The 18,930-nt window shown below is 42.3% G+C and overlaps 2 protein-coding genes across 7 annotated transcripts in view; one reads left to right on the top strand and one right to left on the bottom strand.

The window, feature by feature from the left end:
- The window catches only part of LOC105668373 (kinesin-like protein KIF26A), a 316,872-nt gene that overhangs the window by 275,948 nt on the left and 21,994 nt on the right, over positions 1 to 18,930 (top strand). For all 6 annotated transcript variants that reach the window (XR_010891197.1, XM_067358966.1, XM_012360716.2 and 3 more), the window contains 2 exons: positions 5,551 to 5,739; positions 16,727 to 16,820. Coding sequence is in view for 5 of the 6 variants with exons in the window: in XM_067358966.1 (XP_067215067.1) it covers positions 5,551 to 5,739; positions 16,727 to 16,820 (283 nt within the window). In the remaining variant the exon portion in view is untranslated. The remainder of the gene's footprint in view (positions 1 to 5,550; positions 5,740 to 16,726; positions 16,821 to 18,930) is intronic.
- Positions 15,894 to 18,930, bottom strand: part of LOC105668376 (uncharacterized) — a 189,104-nt gene continuing 186,067 nt past the window's right edge. Inside the window, exon 10 of the mRNA XM_067358994.1 lies at positions 15,894 to 17,367. The gene's annotated coding sequence lies outside the window, so the exon portion shown is untranslated. The remainder of the gene's footprint in view (positions 17,368 to 18,930) is intronic.

Here is an 18,930-nt window from a genome sequence, read left to right as displayed (position 1 = left end):
TCGCAACAATGTACGAGACTGCTTTAAACGAACATTAACGTTCGTTTCCAGATGCTGTTTATGTCTTTGGAAATCGTTTGCTCAATCACTTTAAAAGTCACATTACACTTCATCAATGTTTTAACAACGTTAGCTACGAGAATATTGACTGCGATAACACTGGAAGTATACACAAATAATATATGTTCCTTCTGTTTACATTCAATTAAATTAATTAATTAATCCAACGTTTGCGTGACACATTTCTTTTCCTACCTGCGAGAGATACGAGCAGTTTACATGCGAGATCGATTTCCGCGCGTTGGAAGTCGATCGTCGAAATCGCCCGGGGGCGACTGTCGAGACGGTTGCTACAGTTTTAACGAAGGGTTACTAACCTCTCCCTTCAGATGACGATTACTTAAATAAACCGCGTTCAGCGTATAATCTTCGGTTAAAGAGCGCGCAATCACGGATCGCGAGTCCTTTGACGATATTCGTTGTCGAAGTTAAATCCCCTCGGGTCGTCGTCTCTCATCTCTTACAACCGAAGGCCACACGACGCCAGACTGTGGAGCACCGCAGTGCGCCTTGTTGGAAAGCGGAGTCGAGGCACACTCCAGTTTCAACAATTAGTTTCTGTCATTGGCGTCTCTCGTGGCGCGCGTTCACGTGAAAGCGCTTTGCAATGCGCCAATCATATCTTGTTTAATAACAGCCAATATCTCTGTGCGGGCGGTATCAGAGAAAGAGATATAATTGAATTTTCAATCGATTCGTGAAACGTTAAAGCCGAAATCACGAATTATGCGTAAGCGATAAATCTGATTATAATAGATGAAAATAGTTATTACAAATTGTTATGAAATTTTGATACAAAGCTGAATAATAGATACAAATAGATATTTCTATTTATTATTTATTATCACGCTACTATAAAATTTTACGTAAAGTTTATAATAACTTATTATTATGAACACTTATTAATCATAATAACTTATTATTATTATCAATCTTAACACGTATTTTCACTTCACACTTTCATTAGCATATTTTATCTTGTATAATTATACACTGCATAATGTACTTTAAGGGCGCTATCAAATCCTTATAGGCTGCCTAACTTTTGCCGTAAACCCGCGCCGGTATTGTCTCGTCGATTTTCCGTTGCTCAGTAATTGTTATTGGGATCATTACGGAACTTTTGACGGACGCAGAGAAAGCAGTGCGCAACGTCGTTAATATTTGGCTGTGTACCTGTATGACTTCCCGCACTAGACTAGATGACAATTTCGTTTTACGGATGTCGGATCAAAACCGCAAACTTGACTGAGACTAACCACTATGCAGATTATATATTCCTTTATGCAAAATATCTAGCCATAAATATCCATGAAATTCGAAATTCAATATAAACGCTTATTTAAGTGAAATTTGATTAATGTCATTTAATTCGCGGGAGAAATTATTCTTTTTTCTTTTTGGTATTTGAAACACACTCAACTATCTGTAATATTACTTCGCTATAAATGCATTGCGTGTCGTGTTATTAAATTCTCCTGCATTTTTTTTCACCTTTCGCTCAGACGCGTTTTTCACTGAATTTTGCTGTCAGCTTTTCACCCGGTAAGCGCATTTAATTTCGCACCTCGCATTTTCAAGCGTCACTCTCAGCTTACAAAATGATTTGTACCGACGTCTTGCCTCGCGTTACACCGTTTATCGCGTTACACTGTTTATCGCCGGCACGCGAATCGATCATCGCTTGATTTTATCGTGCATACGATGACCGGCGGAGAGCCGGACGGGAATTTATGTGGAACTTTGCGCTACGTATCGCTCATTTATAAGCGCGAAACGCGTCTCGCCATGATCGTAAATTGGCGGATAATACCCCCCCGTGGACGGGTGCCGCCATAAAATACTTCTATGCTGTAACCTAACCTAACCTAATGTGAGTACGACACATAAGCGCCCCGTCGACCTTCGAACATTAAAGAATTAACGCGCTACTTCCGTCGCAGGTGCCACTTCCGGTGGCATTACCTGTACGCCTGTTATACGCGAGAGACATTTTTTAATGGCTCATCATTATTCTCGTGATGATGAATGAAAATTCTGATAAGCGTGAGCAATCTATTATACAAAACATAACTTATATTCGTACTATAATTTAAAAAAATAATATATACAGATATCGAACAAACTTTTCAAAGCGGAATCGATATCCAGCTGGTAAACGTACTTGAGTGAGAAGTAATTCGGTAAATTACTCGTCGGATTAAGTTCTTAATCAATCTTGGAGAGATCTCTATGATCAGTAGCGCGTCACGGTTTATCGCCGAGCTTTCGTCCGAATCAGTTACATGTTTCAGCGGCTGGACCGCGAACTAATTAATTCCAACGCACCGGCGCGTAAACCTGGATTCATAGTCCGTGGAGAGGACGCATAAATTCGAGTAGAGCGGTGGTAAACCCCCTCTCGTCCTGTTTCGAGGACTGTGCGTACTTTGGCAAACTTTGATGGTTACGAGGCAGGCTTACCGGAGGCTTCTCCGTCCCGAAATGTAATTTTCAGGCACTTTATTGCGGTACGTAAAAGTCTATCAAGCGCTGGAACTCTCAGACACGATAAAGGTCATTTCCAAGCAGGCGCGTCAAAAATTCGGAAGGGAAAAAAAATGTGAGAGAGAAAGTGAGGGTATCAATTAAATTCGGATCATACTGCAATTATAATTAACTAACGAGCATTGCGGTAATGGTGGTCAGCTTGAAAGCTGTATACCGTAACGCGCAATCAATTCGCAATAGGTACATGTAAAATTTAACTTAATAGCCAATTTCAATTTTGCGCGCAATACACGTGTATATGTTTTTATATTCCGCACGAGAATTGATTGCGAAACTCGCGTTCTCGTTCACGGGAAATCGATAGCATTCATTCCTGTATAATAGAAAAACTATCGCGACAGTGTTTTAAAAAAATCCATCGGTCACTTTTTTTTTCTCTAGATCGGATTCCGTCGAATTTATTACGTTTACTTTGCACGAGTTTTTCACAAACGTTTAAGCTTTGAAAACCAACTGTCCCGATAGCTGTCTCCTCGGAATTAACGCCGTCTCCACGGTATATTCGGGATTTTGTACCGCAAATTGCTGCGCGTAATGGCCGTGACACTTTGCGAACCGGAGCATGTTCGGTAGCGCGAAGTGTCCTTCACCAGTTTCGAGAACCCGAGAACCGATCCTCCTTCGATCGAGTCCGTTCGAGCGGAACTGGTATCCACCCTCGAAATCAGCTTCGTAACGAAATACCGGGTGGCTGCGGGCAAGCACGTAGGGCCACCTCGCAGATAACAGGGGGTTCCGGGAAACGGAAGGGACAGAGGGCGTCGACTCACCTTCGAGTGGGACACCCTTCCCGAAAGGGTGTGAAGGGCGCGGAGGAGATCCGTGCCGATCGATGTATATGCAGAGCGCTGCCTCCAATAAGACCGCCGAGGGAGCCGTTTTATTTCCGGTCGCTCGATCAGTACCGCTCCGATCTTTTCGCGAAACTATTACACAGCGGCGAGACGCGCAAGAGGCGCTGTGGAGAAAACGACGGGGTGTCGCGCGGTCGGGAAGGACAGAAAAAAAAAAAAAAAAAAAGGCGCGTGTCTATTTTTGTACCTGTGTGTCGTCGGAGCGGCGGGGTGTTTCCGCATGCAAAAGATAGGACGTGCACCGCAATCTGAACGAAATCTCCAAACCCAATTTCCTGGACAGACAGACAGACAGACGAACGGACCGGTGCGGTGTTGTGCGAGCGAATCGTGGACCGTTCGCGGGGTACCGACGGCATCGATCTCGGTGCACCGGATACGGCTTTAATAATACATCGCTGTGATTTCACACGGAAGAACGGATGCGCGTGTCTTATCTATCGGAATGACTTCGAATTCGTTTCAATCACGCGCGAACGTACGCGTGTTCGTAAAATATAATGCAAATCGCAAATAGAGATAATTGAAAAGTTCTCTGAAAAGACAACTTAATATCAGTTAGATCGTTTCTCATTTTTCTCGTATTTCTGATTTGCTTTATGTTTCATTACTTGGATACAAAATATTATCTCTCGAAAGTACTTTTCAAAATCGTAAAAATAATCGCGTTGCAATAATATAACTGATTTTGTTGCACTTTACATGAAGCAGTAGTCGATTGAAACATTGATAATAGAAATTTATGGACAATGATAAAATTTCGAGAGAAGCGAAAAAAGCTTGATAAGTTAAGAAAATAAATCATGAATATACGAACAAAAATATGAATTAATTTACAAAATGCAAAGTTGAAGAAAAAAATCACACAATGTAATACAAATACTAAAAGTTATATATAAGCGAGGTCGCGAGTTCATCCGATACGTGACTTTTAATAAAGCAGCCACACTACTTGTTTCCCCGAATGCTCAATTGTCCGCTTAACGTTTGCGAGCAATATTCGATTTCACAAGTGGCCAGCAAATATCTTCTCATGCATTTGGATACACGCGTTTCTCCACTATCATGTTACTCGGTGTCTGTTGCGGCTCGAATATCGTAATTAAATGTCATGCGCTTGGCATTTTTAAATTGTCCATTGATTGGTCACCGTTTGCTCGTATTTTTACGTTTATCGACGACAAACTCGCTTTTTTAATTCGTGTAATTAAAATTGGTTTTTTGTATTAAAAAAATTGTATATGTTACAAAAATGTTATGTAATTAAAATTTGAGAACAAAGCAAATATTTTAAACGTTTCAGTTAAATTGGAAGCGTAATTGTACATTGTACAACTAACATAATCTTGCGTGGATTATGATGAAATATTATTGCACAATCATCTCGTTATTATTTCTATACTAATTATGTCAAATCACGTTACGTTAATCATGATATTTATATAAAATGATTGACAGAGACATTATTATCGCAGGTTGATGTAGGTATGATTGTTTTAGCAGATTGCAATTTTGTTGTCTAATAATTCTGCATAATATACATTCAATAAGTACCGTGGCTCGTTCAATGACCGTTCGGTTAACGTGGGTCATAGTAATTTTAGACTTGACGTTCATTTGCCGGCAGAAACTGTCTATCAGATAATTTTGATGAGAGCATTATTCGGTGGCAGAGCAGAGCTAATTCATTATACAGTATTAACCTATTGAAGCGGATTCACCGAGCGCTTAAGTGACGGGAAAGCTTTATCTTTAGTCACCAAATGTAATTCACTGTCTACCCAATTGGCAGATTCCAAAACTAATTCAATTTCACAATAATTGATGCATTTATCGTTAACTACAATAACGTCTGCAATCACGGTTAAAGATGAAGCTATTTTACGCTTATATCACAAGCTGATTAATCAAAAACATAAAGATACTTTTTTGCATATAACATTAAAACTTGTATCGATCGTCGAACAATTGTGAATAATTTCGTGAATTTTTATCGTATTTCGGATTTAACATTCAATTTAGAATCCTAAAAAATTGATTTTGATAGAAGAGAAATTTAATTGCAATTTTTGTATGTTTCGCCCAGGTGAAAGTCATGCTGAGAGTGTCGCCCGGAGACGGAGGCAGCTTCTTCAACGCGGACAAACGAAAAAAGCAGGTTACTCTGGTGGACCCTACATCCGGGCAATCTTCATCGGCAGAAGATCGACGGCCTACTGTAGCAGCGCCAAAGATGTTTGCGTTCGACGCTATCTTTACCGAGGAAGACTCTCAAGTAAGTCGATGTCAAATTACATATAGAAGATAAAATTACACACAACACACGCAATTATTTATTTATTTCATGTTATATTAAACACATTCAGAATAACGTCAGACATTCAGATGACATATTCTCATAGACTCGCGTCGCGACAGAAAATGCATAGATAATGATTGGCAGAAAGTATACGATTTAGGAGCAAGTATTAGAAGCTTCATAAAATAATCCGGCGCGAATTTCTATGCTATAATTCTTTGAGATACGTATTCCAATACGAGCATGATTCTCACGAGTTCTCCACTTTATGCGCACTCAGCACACAAGCAGATGCTCATTTGTGACAAAAAGTATCCGAAATACTTTGCTGTGGGATTAAGTCGACAGCGAGAGAGGCTTAATTTCTGCCATTCAAAGTATCCCGTTAATATTTTAAATTTCAAATGGCATTCAAGAGAGCAAGGCGCAGAGCGAACAAAGCGGCACTTATAACGAGCCGCGTTTAAGATCGCTCGATAGTCGGGTGAATCTGCACTCGCGCGAGACAGTCGGGGGATCTCGAGTCGATGACGTCTTCGTCGATCAGCTGCTCCGGAGTTAAGTAGTAACAACCCTCAATAGAGGGTAGTCACTGTTCCGTTCTTGAAGATCCTCGCTTCCGCTCGCTCGGTTTGTTCTCGCTTAAAAAATTCTCTCCCCTTGATTTTTCGAGGACCGGTAGCCGGCGGCTTGATTCTTCGGAATTCGCGAGGAGTGCGCAAGCCGAGAGGAAGACTCGAGGAAGTTTGCGAGGATCAAAAGAGAGGAAGAGAGAGAGAGAGAGAGAGAGAGAGAGAGAGAGAAAGTCGAATTGAAGAGAGGACAACGAGGAGGAGAGAGTCCTAGAACATGTACGTGCTCCGCCGAGGACTTATGTCCGTAGTGGAAACGTAAGAGACGTCCCTGCCGGGCGCATAACTAAACTAATTTCCCGACCTCTAAACTCCACCTCCGACAGGAAAATCCATCCCTCCAGGCGAATGTTGCTCTTTGCCTGTGACTTCCCCGTTTGCTACCAAGCGAAGGCCCTGGCGACAGCATCCTCGGGACATTTTATCGTATTTTTACGGACGGAATATTTTTCTACATTCTTTATCCCGGCAATATTCCCGGCATAAATTCAGAAGATCCGTTTTTTATTAGCAAGATTTGTAATTTTTTTTGAAATATATATTTTTAAATTGACATAAGGCTTATGCAGAGGCAAAAAATTTTTCATATTTATATAATTGCTACGATAAAAATTATTGAACGACGTTAGCGCGATTTCGTTGAAGAGATGGAATTTTCCGCCGATCACATCGCGATCAATTTGCCAATTGTTGTCCGCGGCGCTGAAAGTTATCGAGGTGCTCTCTGCACATCAACGGTTTCGACGAATTGTATTATGCAACCTTGATGGATGGCACCGCCGAAGCAAATATCGCTAGAGATCGTAAGCCACGCCGCCGGCACGATGTTATATACACATATTGAGATATTTCGGTACTCCTAAGGGACATTATTGAGCGTCGAATTCAAATGAGCCCGGAGCTACTGGGTATTCCCGAATCCCTCTCTCGCTCCTCACTCTAATAGCTTCTCCCTCTCTCTCTCTCTCTCTCTCTCTCTCTCTCTCTCTCTCTCTCCCTCTTCATTCCTTCGGTCGTCTGGTACTCCAAAGAGACTGTCCCGTCTACATTTTCCTCTCCTCCCTTTCCTCCTCCATTCCCTTGCCTCTCTTTCTCTTTGGTATTTCTCTCCCTCGTCACGACTATGTTTAGAAGAACCGTAGAAACCAATCGATTGATTCGATCAAATGTTCGTCGGCCACGGCGATTGTCATTGAAAGACACAATAGGCGCTTTCTCCTCCCGTGTTCCTTCTCTCTCTCTCTCTCTCTCTCTCTCTCTCTCTCTCTCTCTCTCTACCGCCCCTCTCTTCACCCCTTCGCGATCCATCGAACCGACTGCGTACCAGCTGAATTTCTGGGGATGAGTTTCACAGGATGAAAGAGCCGAATTCGAAAGAGCGAGTCCCGGCGAGTCCAGCGCGACTTTTCGTCCTTTCCGATTGGCCGTCAAACGCACTCTCGCTTGAATATTTTAAAGACCACCGCACCGCCGCCATTCCAGCGGACAACCTACAATCGTTCATCATCGAACCGGCGATCTCTTTGACGTTTTTGTAGAATCGCGAGGATCGATGGCGCTGATCTCCGCCCTTCCAAAGTCCCACTATCGATATCAGACTATCAATGGACGATCGTAACAATGAACGTTTCTTTTTGGTGCTGAGCGATCAAAAGCAACAATGATTATCAGAGAAAAAAAGAGGCCAAAAAATTGATGTATGTAACAGTTTCTGTGTGCTGTTATTTCCGTGCAGCAAAAGATTGTTGTTTCTGCTTTTTGTAGTATTACAAGCTGGAGCAAAAGCTGGATTTTAAAATGGATTTCAAAACGCTTTTAAAATGGTGGGAATACAGCTTATCAATGTTTTGTTCAACAACTCGTATGTGCAACGTACGTGCAGAGATAGATATAAAATGTATGATCGGAAATACGTTGATTTTTACATGTCATTCTCTTATTGACAAGCGAAATGATCGCGAACCACATCGGATTCGGGTAGACATTTATCACAGTATCCATCTGTTGATGACGGTAATTTTAGCGGTGACATAATTCGCTTGATGCGCTATGTTTGCACGTTCCATCGGCCAGCATCTCCATAAATACATCCCGCGGGCAAGTGATGTCTATATGTTTGAGTTGTAAGTTAGCAAGGATGTCCGCCGGCTAAAGAAAATACGATTAATTTTCGAAATTGCAGTTACACTGTTTGCGAAGAGCAAGCCATAAGCGCAATTTCAATTATTAACACTTCAACCAGTCAAACATTAACGGGATCTGTAATTGTGATGGTAAATCCTATTGGCCGGTTATTTGATAAAGTCCACACAGTAAACTTTGATAAAATTTCAGATTGATACGAAAGTTGTTACGGATCTGCTTTCAACGTGCGCGGGAAATATAGAAATTACGAGTAAGAAGCGATATCGAGAAACGTATGTCAGATAACCGAGTTTATCTCTTCGAGCAGGAAATAATGGGAAGAGACAGAAGGAAGCGCGACAGAATCCTTTCGAACACTCGTTTCTCGAGCGCGCAATTTGTGCGAAACTTTCTTTTCACGTATTCCATCACGCGGGCACACGCGGTTCGCGAGTATAGCGAACAATTTATCGGAAACAATATACGACGAAGCGGAAAACTCACAGCCTGCGTTTCCACGACGCGAGTAATATCATGGTTTTCAAAACTTACTTCGTGGGAAACGACGTACTTGAAAGCATTTTCTGCAATAGTTCGTAAAGCGAGTTCAGTTAATATTTAAGAAGAGAGTTGCGCAGCACTCAAATTGATGCCCATACTTATAAATTTAAGTGTAGTTTCTTTATTTGTTTGCCTTGTTCCTCGTTTTTTTCAATTTACTTTGTTGCGGTGAATTTCTGTGTAAATATGGATTAAGACACCGCTTACTAAAAAATCAGATGAAAAAAAAATTATAGTTGTCTATTCGTTGGAGTGAAGAAAAAAATTCTTCGTAAAAATTCAAGCACTTATATTTTTTTAAACAAGTAAATTTCAATAAAAATGATGAAAATATATCGATTCATTCTCGCCGTCGTAAGATGAATAACGATGCGTATGCTGAAATCATCTGGATATCGAGCTTACTACTTGAGTGTTAACAATAAGCTGCCAATGGGCAGACCGCGCGAACGAAACCCGGCCGCGAATCAATCGACATCCATCTCAATTATGCGCGTCATACGCGCAAACAGCCGTGCATTTGGCGCGCACATATGCGGCCGCGTATATCGCCGTGTGCGTGCCTCGCCGACAATTCCAAGCCGGCCGGCGATCCGACCAGGACAATGCATCCCGACCAGAATAATTCACCGCGGCCATTATAGCTGCTGCAGGACAAGGGCTTTATTATTGACTTACGACTAATAGTCACGCTGTGGATTATGCGCGCGTGCGTGTACACACCGGGACATGCCTGTCCGTATATGTACGCAGCGCACACAGCTTGGGTGTACGCATGTCACCGATCTATTGCTCATTTGCTGGGATATGCTGATTGAACGAGCCCGGCCCGACGAGAACTGTAAGCTCGCGATGTCTCGCTTCCTGATACTCGTGGGAATTGGACTGTCTCGCGAAAATGGATCACCGCTTTAACATCGAGCACACCCTACTTTACGACTTTGTTTTCGGATTATAAACGGACAGAGATATAAGGAAAGATTAACAAATAAGCATTTTCATGAATTACAATGAAATAAAAGACGGTCTATAAATCGTGCGCCAATATGCAGATTGTTAATCAGGACTGAAACTCACCGGTTGCTTCTGAAATTCACTCCCGCGCAAAAATATTCTGCGTAGGCGAATAAGCATGATGAGGCTCATCACATTGTCGTTCACGTACAAATGCACGGTAATCTATAAACCAATCACACGGCTGCGTGGCCGAGGTCGTATCCTGCCCACGCTTGCGTCTGCGCTTCTTGCCCCTTGGCCCGTTCTGTCTAGCCAGACATCCGCCGTATCTCTCTCGAATGACATATTTCCATATTGCAGCGGGATTAATTTGCGCCGTAGCGCGACCGGGTGTTAAGCAATACTGATGAAGTTTGACAGGTGTCATCCCCGAACGGCGGCGAAAACGAGCGGACGGTCATTGCATCTCGTTGCATCTAGAGACACTCGTTGACAGACGAACTATGCTACTTCCGTCCATGCAAACTAAACTTTGTCGCAATATGCATTGAATAGTAATGTATAAAAATAAAGTTCGTGGCACGAAGACATTTCTTGTACGCCCGAGATCTATTTCTATTTTCTTCAATCGAAAATTTGTTCATTAATTCATTGAAAATTTGATAATCCCGCTTTTTATTTTGGTAATTGCAACCACGAATTAGATCGGAGTTATTTCAAAAATGTTATGTAATTACATCGAAAATGAGAGAACGACTGTATCATTAAATGATAGTTTTCGGAGCAAAGAGGCAAACAGATTGATTTTCAGGAAATCGGATATCATCAACGGCACGGGTAGCAAAAAACAAAAAAAAAATGCTGGACAAATGGAGAGGTTCGAGAGGGTAAAGAGAGGAGAAGAGTGGTGCGAGAGGGGGGGGGTCTCACGGTTTCGATTTTGCATCGCTCAGGCAGGCATCGGGATTTCGCCAATGCTTTTTTGATCCGGCAAGCCACTCCCGCCCGCGCAGGGGTTAGAGGCCGACACGATGAGAATGGGGGAAAAGAGGGGGTGGAATTCGGTGGGCCAGAGGATAACGCTAAAGGGAGGGGGCCGACACTCGCTCCCCAGGCGCCAATGACGCCAATCTCCCGTGTAAATCGCGACATATTTCACGACATCGCGCAGCGGAAGAGCGCTCGTGCGAACCGGCTATGCCACCCTTTCTCGTTCTCTATATCTCTCCTCCTCCCCTCCATCCTCTCGCTCACTCCTCTCTCTGCCACTGCCACGCACCATTCTGCGAATCTGCCGGAGGTGGATGAAAAGTTTTCCGAGTTGTTATCCCGGGAGTTATCGCACCGCACGCCGACGACGAGTCGAAAATTCCGCGATGTAAATGCGATTCGAGCGGCGCGCGTCGCGTACCGCCGACCGGATTTCGCTTATTTGCACAGCCGAGTATCCCCCGAATTTATCGGCCACCGTTTCACAAACTGCTGCGAGAATCTGTCAATAGCGAAGAAATTTTTATCGCGCACGTGCGCCCGAACAGCTCATTATTAGCGCGATTACACTTTGCATTAAACTTGCAAGCAATTAATGACTCGCCATTATGCGACGAGGTTGAATAACTTTATGCACAACCGTTTTTGTTTTTCCTGAACTGAACAATGCAGTTTTAATGAAGGTGCATAATACACAAAAAAAAGGAAAATTTACACCTGGTTTTATCACTGATAAGCCCATTATTTATTCTTTCGCGGTTATTTATCACTGTATCATTAATCATTAAGTTGTTAATCATCGATTAACAAACACATTGAGTTTCCACAAGGTTAGCTTAGCGTTTATTTTTCGATCGTCGGCGGAAATTATTTATAAACGAATAAGTTAAAATGAATCACGGTATACCGAGCAGAAAGCGCGTATCGCAATGCAATTTTTGGAATTACCGGCTCGTAAATTCCGACGAGGGTATTGCACGAGCATGTGTGTTTCGCACATTTGCCTCTCCCTCCCTCCCCCCCAATTCCCATACGCCCCGTACCACGCCTACAGCCACTAAGCGTTCGTGTCTCGTCGCGCATATGCGAGGGCGAAAAGCATCCCCTCAGGGCTGTTTGTTTTTGATACGGTTTTCATCGAACAACGTCGTCGCGATAGGCATTCCGCGGCTCGCGCCACCATCTACATGCAAATACGATTACGTCTTGCTATAAAAGTGTGTGTTACCATCTCGCATCTCTCCTGGCTAGCAATACTTTGCAAGTATTAAAAAATAAAGGCGCACAAGATTATGTAAACTGTTACAATTGCTGAAGAGAAAGTAATTTCTTTCGGAAATTTCAAATCATGTATAATTGATAAATTTGAACCGAATAAATATCATATAAAATGTTTTTAACTTTGCTCCCAAACTGCTAGAAAAAATTTTCAATTCGAAATCAATTTATTAAAGTGTTATTATTTGCTAAAAAGTTGATATCAAAAAAAGAATTGCGCACGAACGACTATTTTTGACTGACAGTTAGAAGAAAAAAAAAATTACAATCGCGCACATTAAGCACATTGCGAAAAAAAAAACCCTCCATGACTGTCAAAAATGGATATGCGTGATTGGCACGATTGTTAAAAGTCTGATGATGCTGACAATAGATGATTTAGCGTTGCCGCGATAAAAATGCTGATCGCGTCTTTTTTTCAGTTGGTAACAAAATTTCTGCTCAGCACGTTTTTGCTATTTTAACGTTCATGATCGCGTCGAAGAAGAAAATTACGTGACTCGCATTTGTTATTGCGCGGCGGGCAAACAAACAAGCAATGATATAATTATCTGCTGCCTGAAAAAGCGCACTGTTTAATAGCGTATTTATTTGATTCTCGCCGAACGAAGTCCAAAAAAAAAGAGAACATTTCGCACCGAATACCAACGTAGCAACAAATAAAAATTACATTTGGATTCTTGTTTATCGAGGTACTGTTTTTGCGTGCAATATAAGATATGAATTTAATAGCGCGCTTTGCATCGTGAGTAAATATTAATTCTAAGATGGTATTGTACTTCCTCGACACTGCGCGTCTTAATGAGATTTTGTCGCCTTTCTCTGCCGTTTCTATAGTTATATTAATATTGATACATGAGCAACATTGCACCGAAATTTGCATAAGAACATCGTCATAGCGCATAAACGCGTCGACCAATGAAACGCCCGACATAAGCCGCTGTATTGTACTGCAAAGCTTATACCAGGAGCCTCATTGGTCGCGACGCTTACACGCTATGCTCTTATGTAAATTTGCCTGCGATGGTTTATGCTTTTACAAAAGCACAACGCTCAATAACAATCCTCCTAGTAATATTTAAGATGACTGGGACAAAATTCCTCTCAAAGAGGCGAAATTATTTTTTCTCTATTCAAATTTAATTGTTTAGTATTTCTTGTAATAAATTTTTAAGTTCTCTAGAAATTGAATTTCTTAAATTAAGATTTCACTGAAGATCAAGATTATCTAGATATTTATTAAAATTGCACAAATCATTAATTTTTATTAAAGAAAAATGTGAATTCGCACTTTGCTAAAAATTTATTTCTACGCGTTAACTGCACTATATAAATGCTGGGAAATAATTTAGAAAGAAAGACTTTCATTCCCTAGAAAGACTACATTCCCTTATCGTCAATAAAAGTTTCGCAAGAATATCGGGAAAAGGAACACGAACTTCACGAGCCGTGAAAGTGCCACCGCTTGTAAGTCGAGGAATGTCCACGACGTCACCTCGATTCGCCCCGAGACATTGCCGTCGAGGCATCTGGAAAACTTGCGAATTAAGAGATTCGCCGGCGACGCGCGGACGGGAGGGAAGATCATTCGATTATTTCCAGCCATTAAGAGAACCCCACCTCGTTCGTCTCACTTCAGTGTCGCGAGGGTGGAACGTTTCTCGCTGCTTCTTTTCGAACTTTCGACACGAGTTTTACATTTCGCGTTTGGAGAAGGGTGAACAGACGTCGGAAGAGGGGATGACGGTGGGGGAGGAAGAGAGAGAGAGAGCGTAGGTGGGCGAAATCGAAAGCGGGGAAAGCGAGAGAGCGACCTTCGTCGTGGATTCTTCCTCGCAAGCCGAAAAGGTGGGCACATTCGACCCTCCGCGCAATTGGTATTCCGGTCCGGCGCGCCAATATTGCGTTACCGAAACGCGTCGTGCAAATTCAAACGACTACGAGCGTGATGACACGACGCTGCTTGTAAGTCACACCGCAGCGTGTGTCTTTTAATTCGCGCCACCCCACTCGAAATAAACACCACGAGATGAGCGCGAGTGAGACGTCACGTTCGTGCCGATTTGTCTCGGCTGCCGAAATTGCAGACGACTCGACGAACAGCAGAAAATTTATTCCTTGACAACTGTTAACTCTAGCTGTGAACATTATTCACGAGATTCTATCATAAACTCCGAGAACCGCGCAGAAATTTCATTTGGAAAAAAAATAATTAACTAATTTCCATCCGGCTCTATTTCCGGTTACTCTCCGCCTATCAATTCGGAGAATTTCGATTATCAAAAGGACATCAAAGCGGAAGTAAATTGCTATTGTTACTCATTTTTAACCGGTGGAAATCCGAGCGAGAGAGTTAAACAGCATTACGCGCGGGCGTCTGGCCCGAGGGCGGACATCACAGAGGGTCGTCTCTCGCCGGTGAAAATTTTCAAAGGCTCAGCATCGATGGGCGTTCGCTCGCGCGCGTCTGGATCGCGGCAGGACCCTTTCCGCAATTTCTCCCGCCGCACGGGCGCGGAATCAAGTGTTTGAGATTATGACGGTAGCTCCGGTCACGTATTTCATTAACTGTCATGCCGACGGTTCGGCTCGGGGAGTTCAAGGGCGAGATCTACGGCGACGGAGGGTGCAGGTACTTGCGAAATGTGTTTGCTTTGCGTTACATCCCTTGGGATGATCCCGTTATAATTATGAATGTCGTTGTTGTTACCGTGGTAAGTGTCGGATATATCCGGTCGGATAACCCCCGTCGTCGGTTCCAATATTGGTTTCGCACGAGCTCGTCCGTCGGACTAAGGCGTCCGCGTTTAGACATTTATCGATCGAATACTTTCGATATTAAATCAATACGATAGAACGAGGAAAAATTCGATAAAATAGAAAAACAGTGAATCAAATATTGCGGTTGTAAAATAATAGATTTTTTATATATAGAGATAACAATTCCGTTATTATCATATCAACGTGTCTTAGAAGTCGAGGTAAATATGACAGTCTTATCTGATAATGAAATAAGATCGGCGGAGTCCAATTTAATTGGCGTGCGATCAACCGTGAATTAACGAGCGGCTTCCTCTCGGATAACAAATTCCTTTATCGAGGCGCGGAAACGTTTCTTCGTCCGTCGATCGAAGAGTCAGTGTAAATCTGCGGCGGTATCGGCAGAATCGTTTGCGGCTACACGCTGTACCGCCCCTTTGAAACGAGCAGCGACAGATTGGTATTACCATATTGGGAAAGGGACTAGACTCCTTATTTCCCTATCCTCTCGCCGCCGCGGGAAAGGAAAAAAGAGAGGCGGAAGAGAACGATCGCTCTCTTTCTTCCTCCTTTTGCCATGTCTCGCTTCTTACTTCGATTCTCCACTTCGACTTTCCTTTCCGGAACGATTCCGTTTCCTCCCCTATACACTTCCACCCCCCCTTATGCTTTCTCTTACCACGAACTTTTCGCGCGACCCTTTTTCCATCTCGGGCTCATCCGATTCTCGTCCACGAAGATTTCAATCTTGTTTGGCCGAGGCATCGACACGTCCTCATCTTTCTTCCGATTTCTCCCCCCCCCCCCCCCCAATTGCGAGCTCCCTCTCACAACACATGACGCCTTTCCATCTCTCTCGTCGTCCGAGTCGCCGTTTGTTAAGCGGCGTCGGAGCGAGGAAAGACAGTCGAGCGAGCGGCGCTTATATCGATCGCTCACAAACACATCAGCCGCAGGCTCGATTGGGGATCCTCTGCAACTTCCGCAGGAAATTCGCGAAACCCGTCCCACGAATGAACGACCCTTCGATTTTCGCATCGCCGTCTATTTTTTTCCTCGAATCGCGTCGAAAATTCGGAATCTCGATGTCGGATGGACGGCCGGCCGTCGTGGCTCTTTAACCGAGAGGCCAAGTCGTCTTCAAAGGAGAGTCCCACTTGGAATGGGCTCGAGCGTTGTTTTCCAGGCCTGGGAAAAGTCTTTTCCAGTCTATGAATACATTAGGAGCAAACAAAGGGCCGTCTCTTATAATCTCACGACCCCCTCCTCTTCATCCGCGTCTTTCCCCTCACTTTTCACTCGAGAGACGTTACACGCGTTTATTAAACCCGGCCCGCGCCAGCGCGCTTTCTTAAGCACTTTACGAGAGCCTGGGCGAGCTCTTCTTCGCTGTCCTGCGAGAGGCTTGATGTTCCGCCTCTTTCCATTCTCTTGTCGCGGTATTATTGCAAGGCAGACGCAATTAAAATCGCGTCCATTCAGCTTTCCTAAAGCTGCACTGACGTTCAAAAACGACGAGAATAACAATTATCGGAATAAACCTGAGATGTCTATTGCAAAATAGATCAAAGCTTATAACAATGTTTTAAACACTAAAATAGTATTTAAACGGTAATAACAATCAACAAAATGTATATCGTTCGCTCTTTGTTTTTTTCCAGACTGAAATCTGTTCGAGCGCTCTTACAGATGTAATTCATGCAGTCATCAATGGAACGGACGGTTGCCTGTTTTGTTTCGGACATGCTGGTTTAGGTAAGTTCAGAAACTTTTCGCAATATTGTAATGGGTTTTCCTCACATTTTATGTATCTAATTAATAAAATTAATTTTTATTTTGTATCTAACAACTGATTTGTTTTATTTTTTCCCCTGTCTGTCGCGGATAGCGCACGATAATATATTGCACTAGCAATATACTTCCCGAGAAAACGTGTATAAAGATGTTGCGGAATTCCCTCAGAATTTAATACATATAATCCCGTTCTGCAAGAAATAATGCCTATATTCAGCCCTGCGTGAGACGAGACAATATCCTGCGAGTATTCCGGTATTCTATTCAGCGACCTCCCGCGTTTCGCGTAGGCGAAACTCCACTGACATTAGCACTCGACTGCGCGACACCCGTCGCGGCAAACCGTGAAAATAATTATGTGACATGTTCCGCGGAATTTTTATCCCTTATTTTCGCAAGTTTAATATAACTCGTCATCATTATTATTATTCCTATTATTATTCCACTTATCTGCCATAATGTTCTTTGAAACGCACAACGTCGCAATTAGACGACACTCTGATTTCATCTGAAACAAAAAATTTTAATAGTCAGTGAAATAATAAAGCAATCTCTCGATGCAGAATTATGTCTACATATAATAATTATTATTTCACATAAAAATTGAATCAAATACACATTTTTTAATAAATTTTATTACAAAATAATTGTATTTATCTTCTATATTGCTTAGCGTTGATTAAATTAATGATTGAATTAATTGTACAATCATTAAACCAAGATTATTGACTTACAAGTAACAGATTTTTGTGATTTTTACGTGAATGTCCAGAGCTGCTTCGCACAGTCTCCTTGTGTGTGTGTGTGTTGACCCGAAAAATAAATTATTCGGACATATCGACGATGTCCTTTCTCAAGAGAAATGCCGCAAGGATTCTTTATTTAGACGGTCCTTTCGTTCATTCAACTTCTTTTCATCCTACTGCCGCGAGGAACGCGCCAGCAGAAGCGCGGAGTTGTTTTACATTTTAAGTAGTAATATCGAGTTTGCATGCAAATGCACGATTATGCGTGGAAAGTGCACGGAAGGGAGGGATACTCGAGTGGTAATGTCGGCGCGGAAAGAAAGTGAGAAAAGGGACGAAACCGGAGACAAAGAAGAAGAAGAATGAGGAACGAAGAGGCGAGGCCGGAAGGAATGGCGATAATGTATGCCACTGGGACACATTTTCTCTCTCTTTCTCTCGTTACCTTACAAATCTTAGCACAACATAATCTGAAAGATCGTCTATATCGCGTCATCGGGCGCTTTCTATGCGACGGCGATTCTTAGACCAACGGATTTATGGAAAGCGTCTTGCATAAAATATAAATTTGAAGAGAAAGATTATTTATTCAAATATTTCCATATTTTCCGATAAAATAATATTTGAATACGTATTTTACACGTAAAGCTTGTGCGCGGAAAAGTACGCCTTGAATATAAGTATTCCAGAATCGTACATCTACAGTGGAAATAAATTTGATTTCTTATATTATTCTTATACTTTTTGCTTCAATATTTACATCAATCTAAGAAAATGAGATAAATTCATCGATGACAATGAGTTCTTTTTACAATCGCAATCCTCGATAAAATATTTTTGACATCGATTAGTTGGAATAAAGTTCTGATAACGCAATAGACGCCTTGTTTTCGCAGTCGGCATCAGAACTAATTAAACTTTGCAAAATGATATCTCTTGCTGACTTTCTTAGTGAACATATATTTCGCTCGAGGATTTTTTTACGTTAGGAACAGCTATGTGTATGGAAATTTAATTAGGTGTATGTAAATAGGGTAACATTAATTGAACGGTCGCATTATTACGAAAGCTATGTTGTAAGTTACGTACTCGTACGTAAGTTGTTATACGGCTGTAAAAATAATTGTTCTCGAGATAATTATCTCTAAAGTCACGCGAGTGAAATGCAATTACTGTGGAGAAAACTTTATTTCTAAAATTGACTTTATCGTCGAACAAGCTTGCAGTTTCTCAAAGCGCCGGCCTTTCGTCAGCTTCCGTGGGTTCTTAGACTGATACGGTTTCATAATTTCGTGGCGCGCGTTGAGAAATCGTCGACCCTCAAT

Source organism: Linepithema humile, chromosome 7 (assembly GCF_040581485.1).
Source record: "Linepithema humile isolate Giens D197 chromosome 7, Lhum_UNIL_v1.0, whole genome shotgun sequence".
Lineage (NCBI taxonomy): Eukaryota > Metazoa > Arthropoda > Insecta > Hymenoptera > Formicidae > Linepithema > Linepithema humile.
The sequence above is the reverse complement of the archived record's forward strand: the minus strand, read 5'-3'. Positions and strand labels throughout refer to the sequence as shown.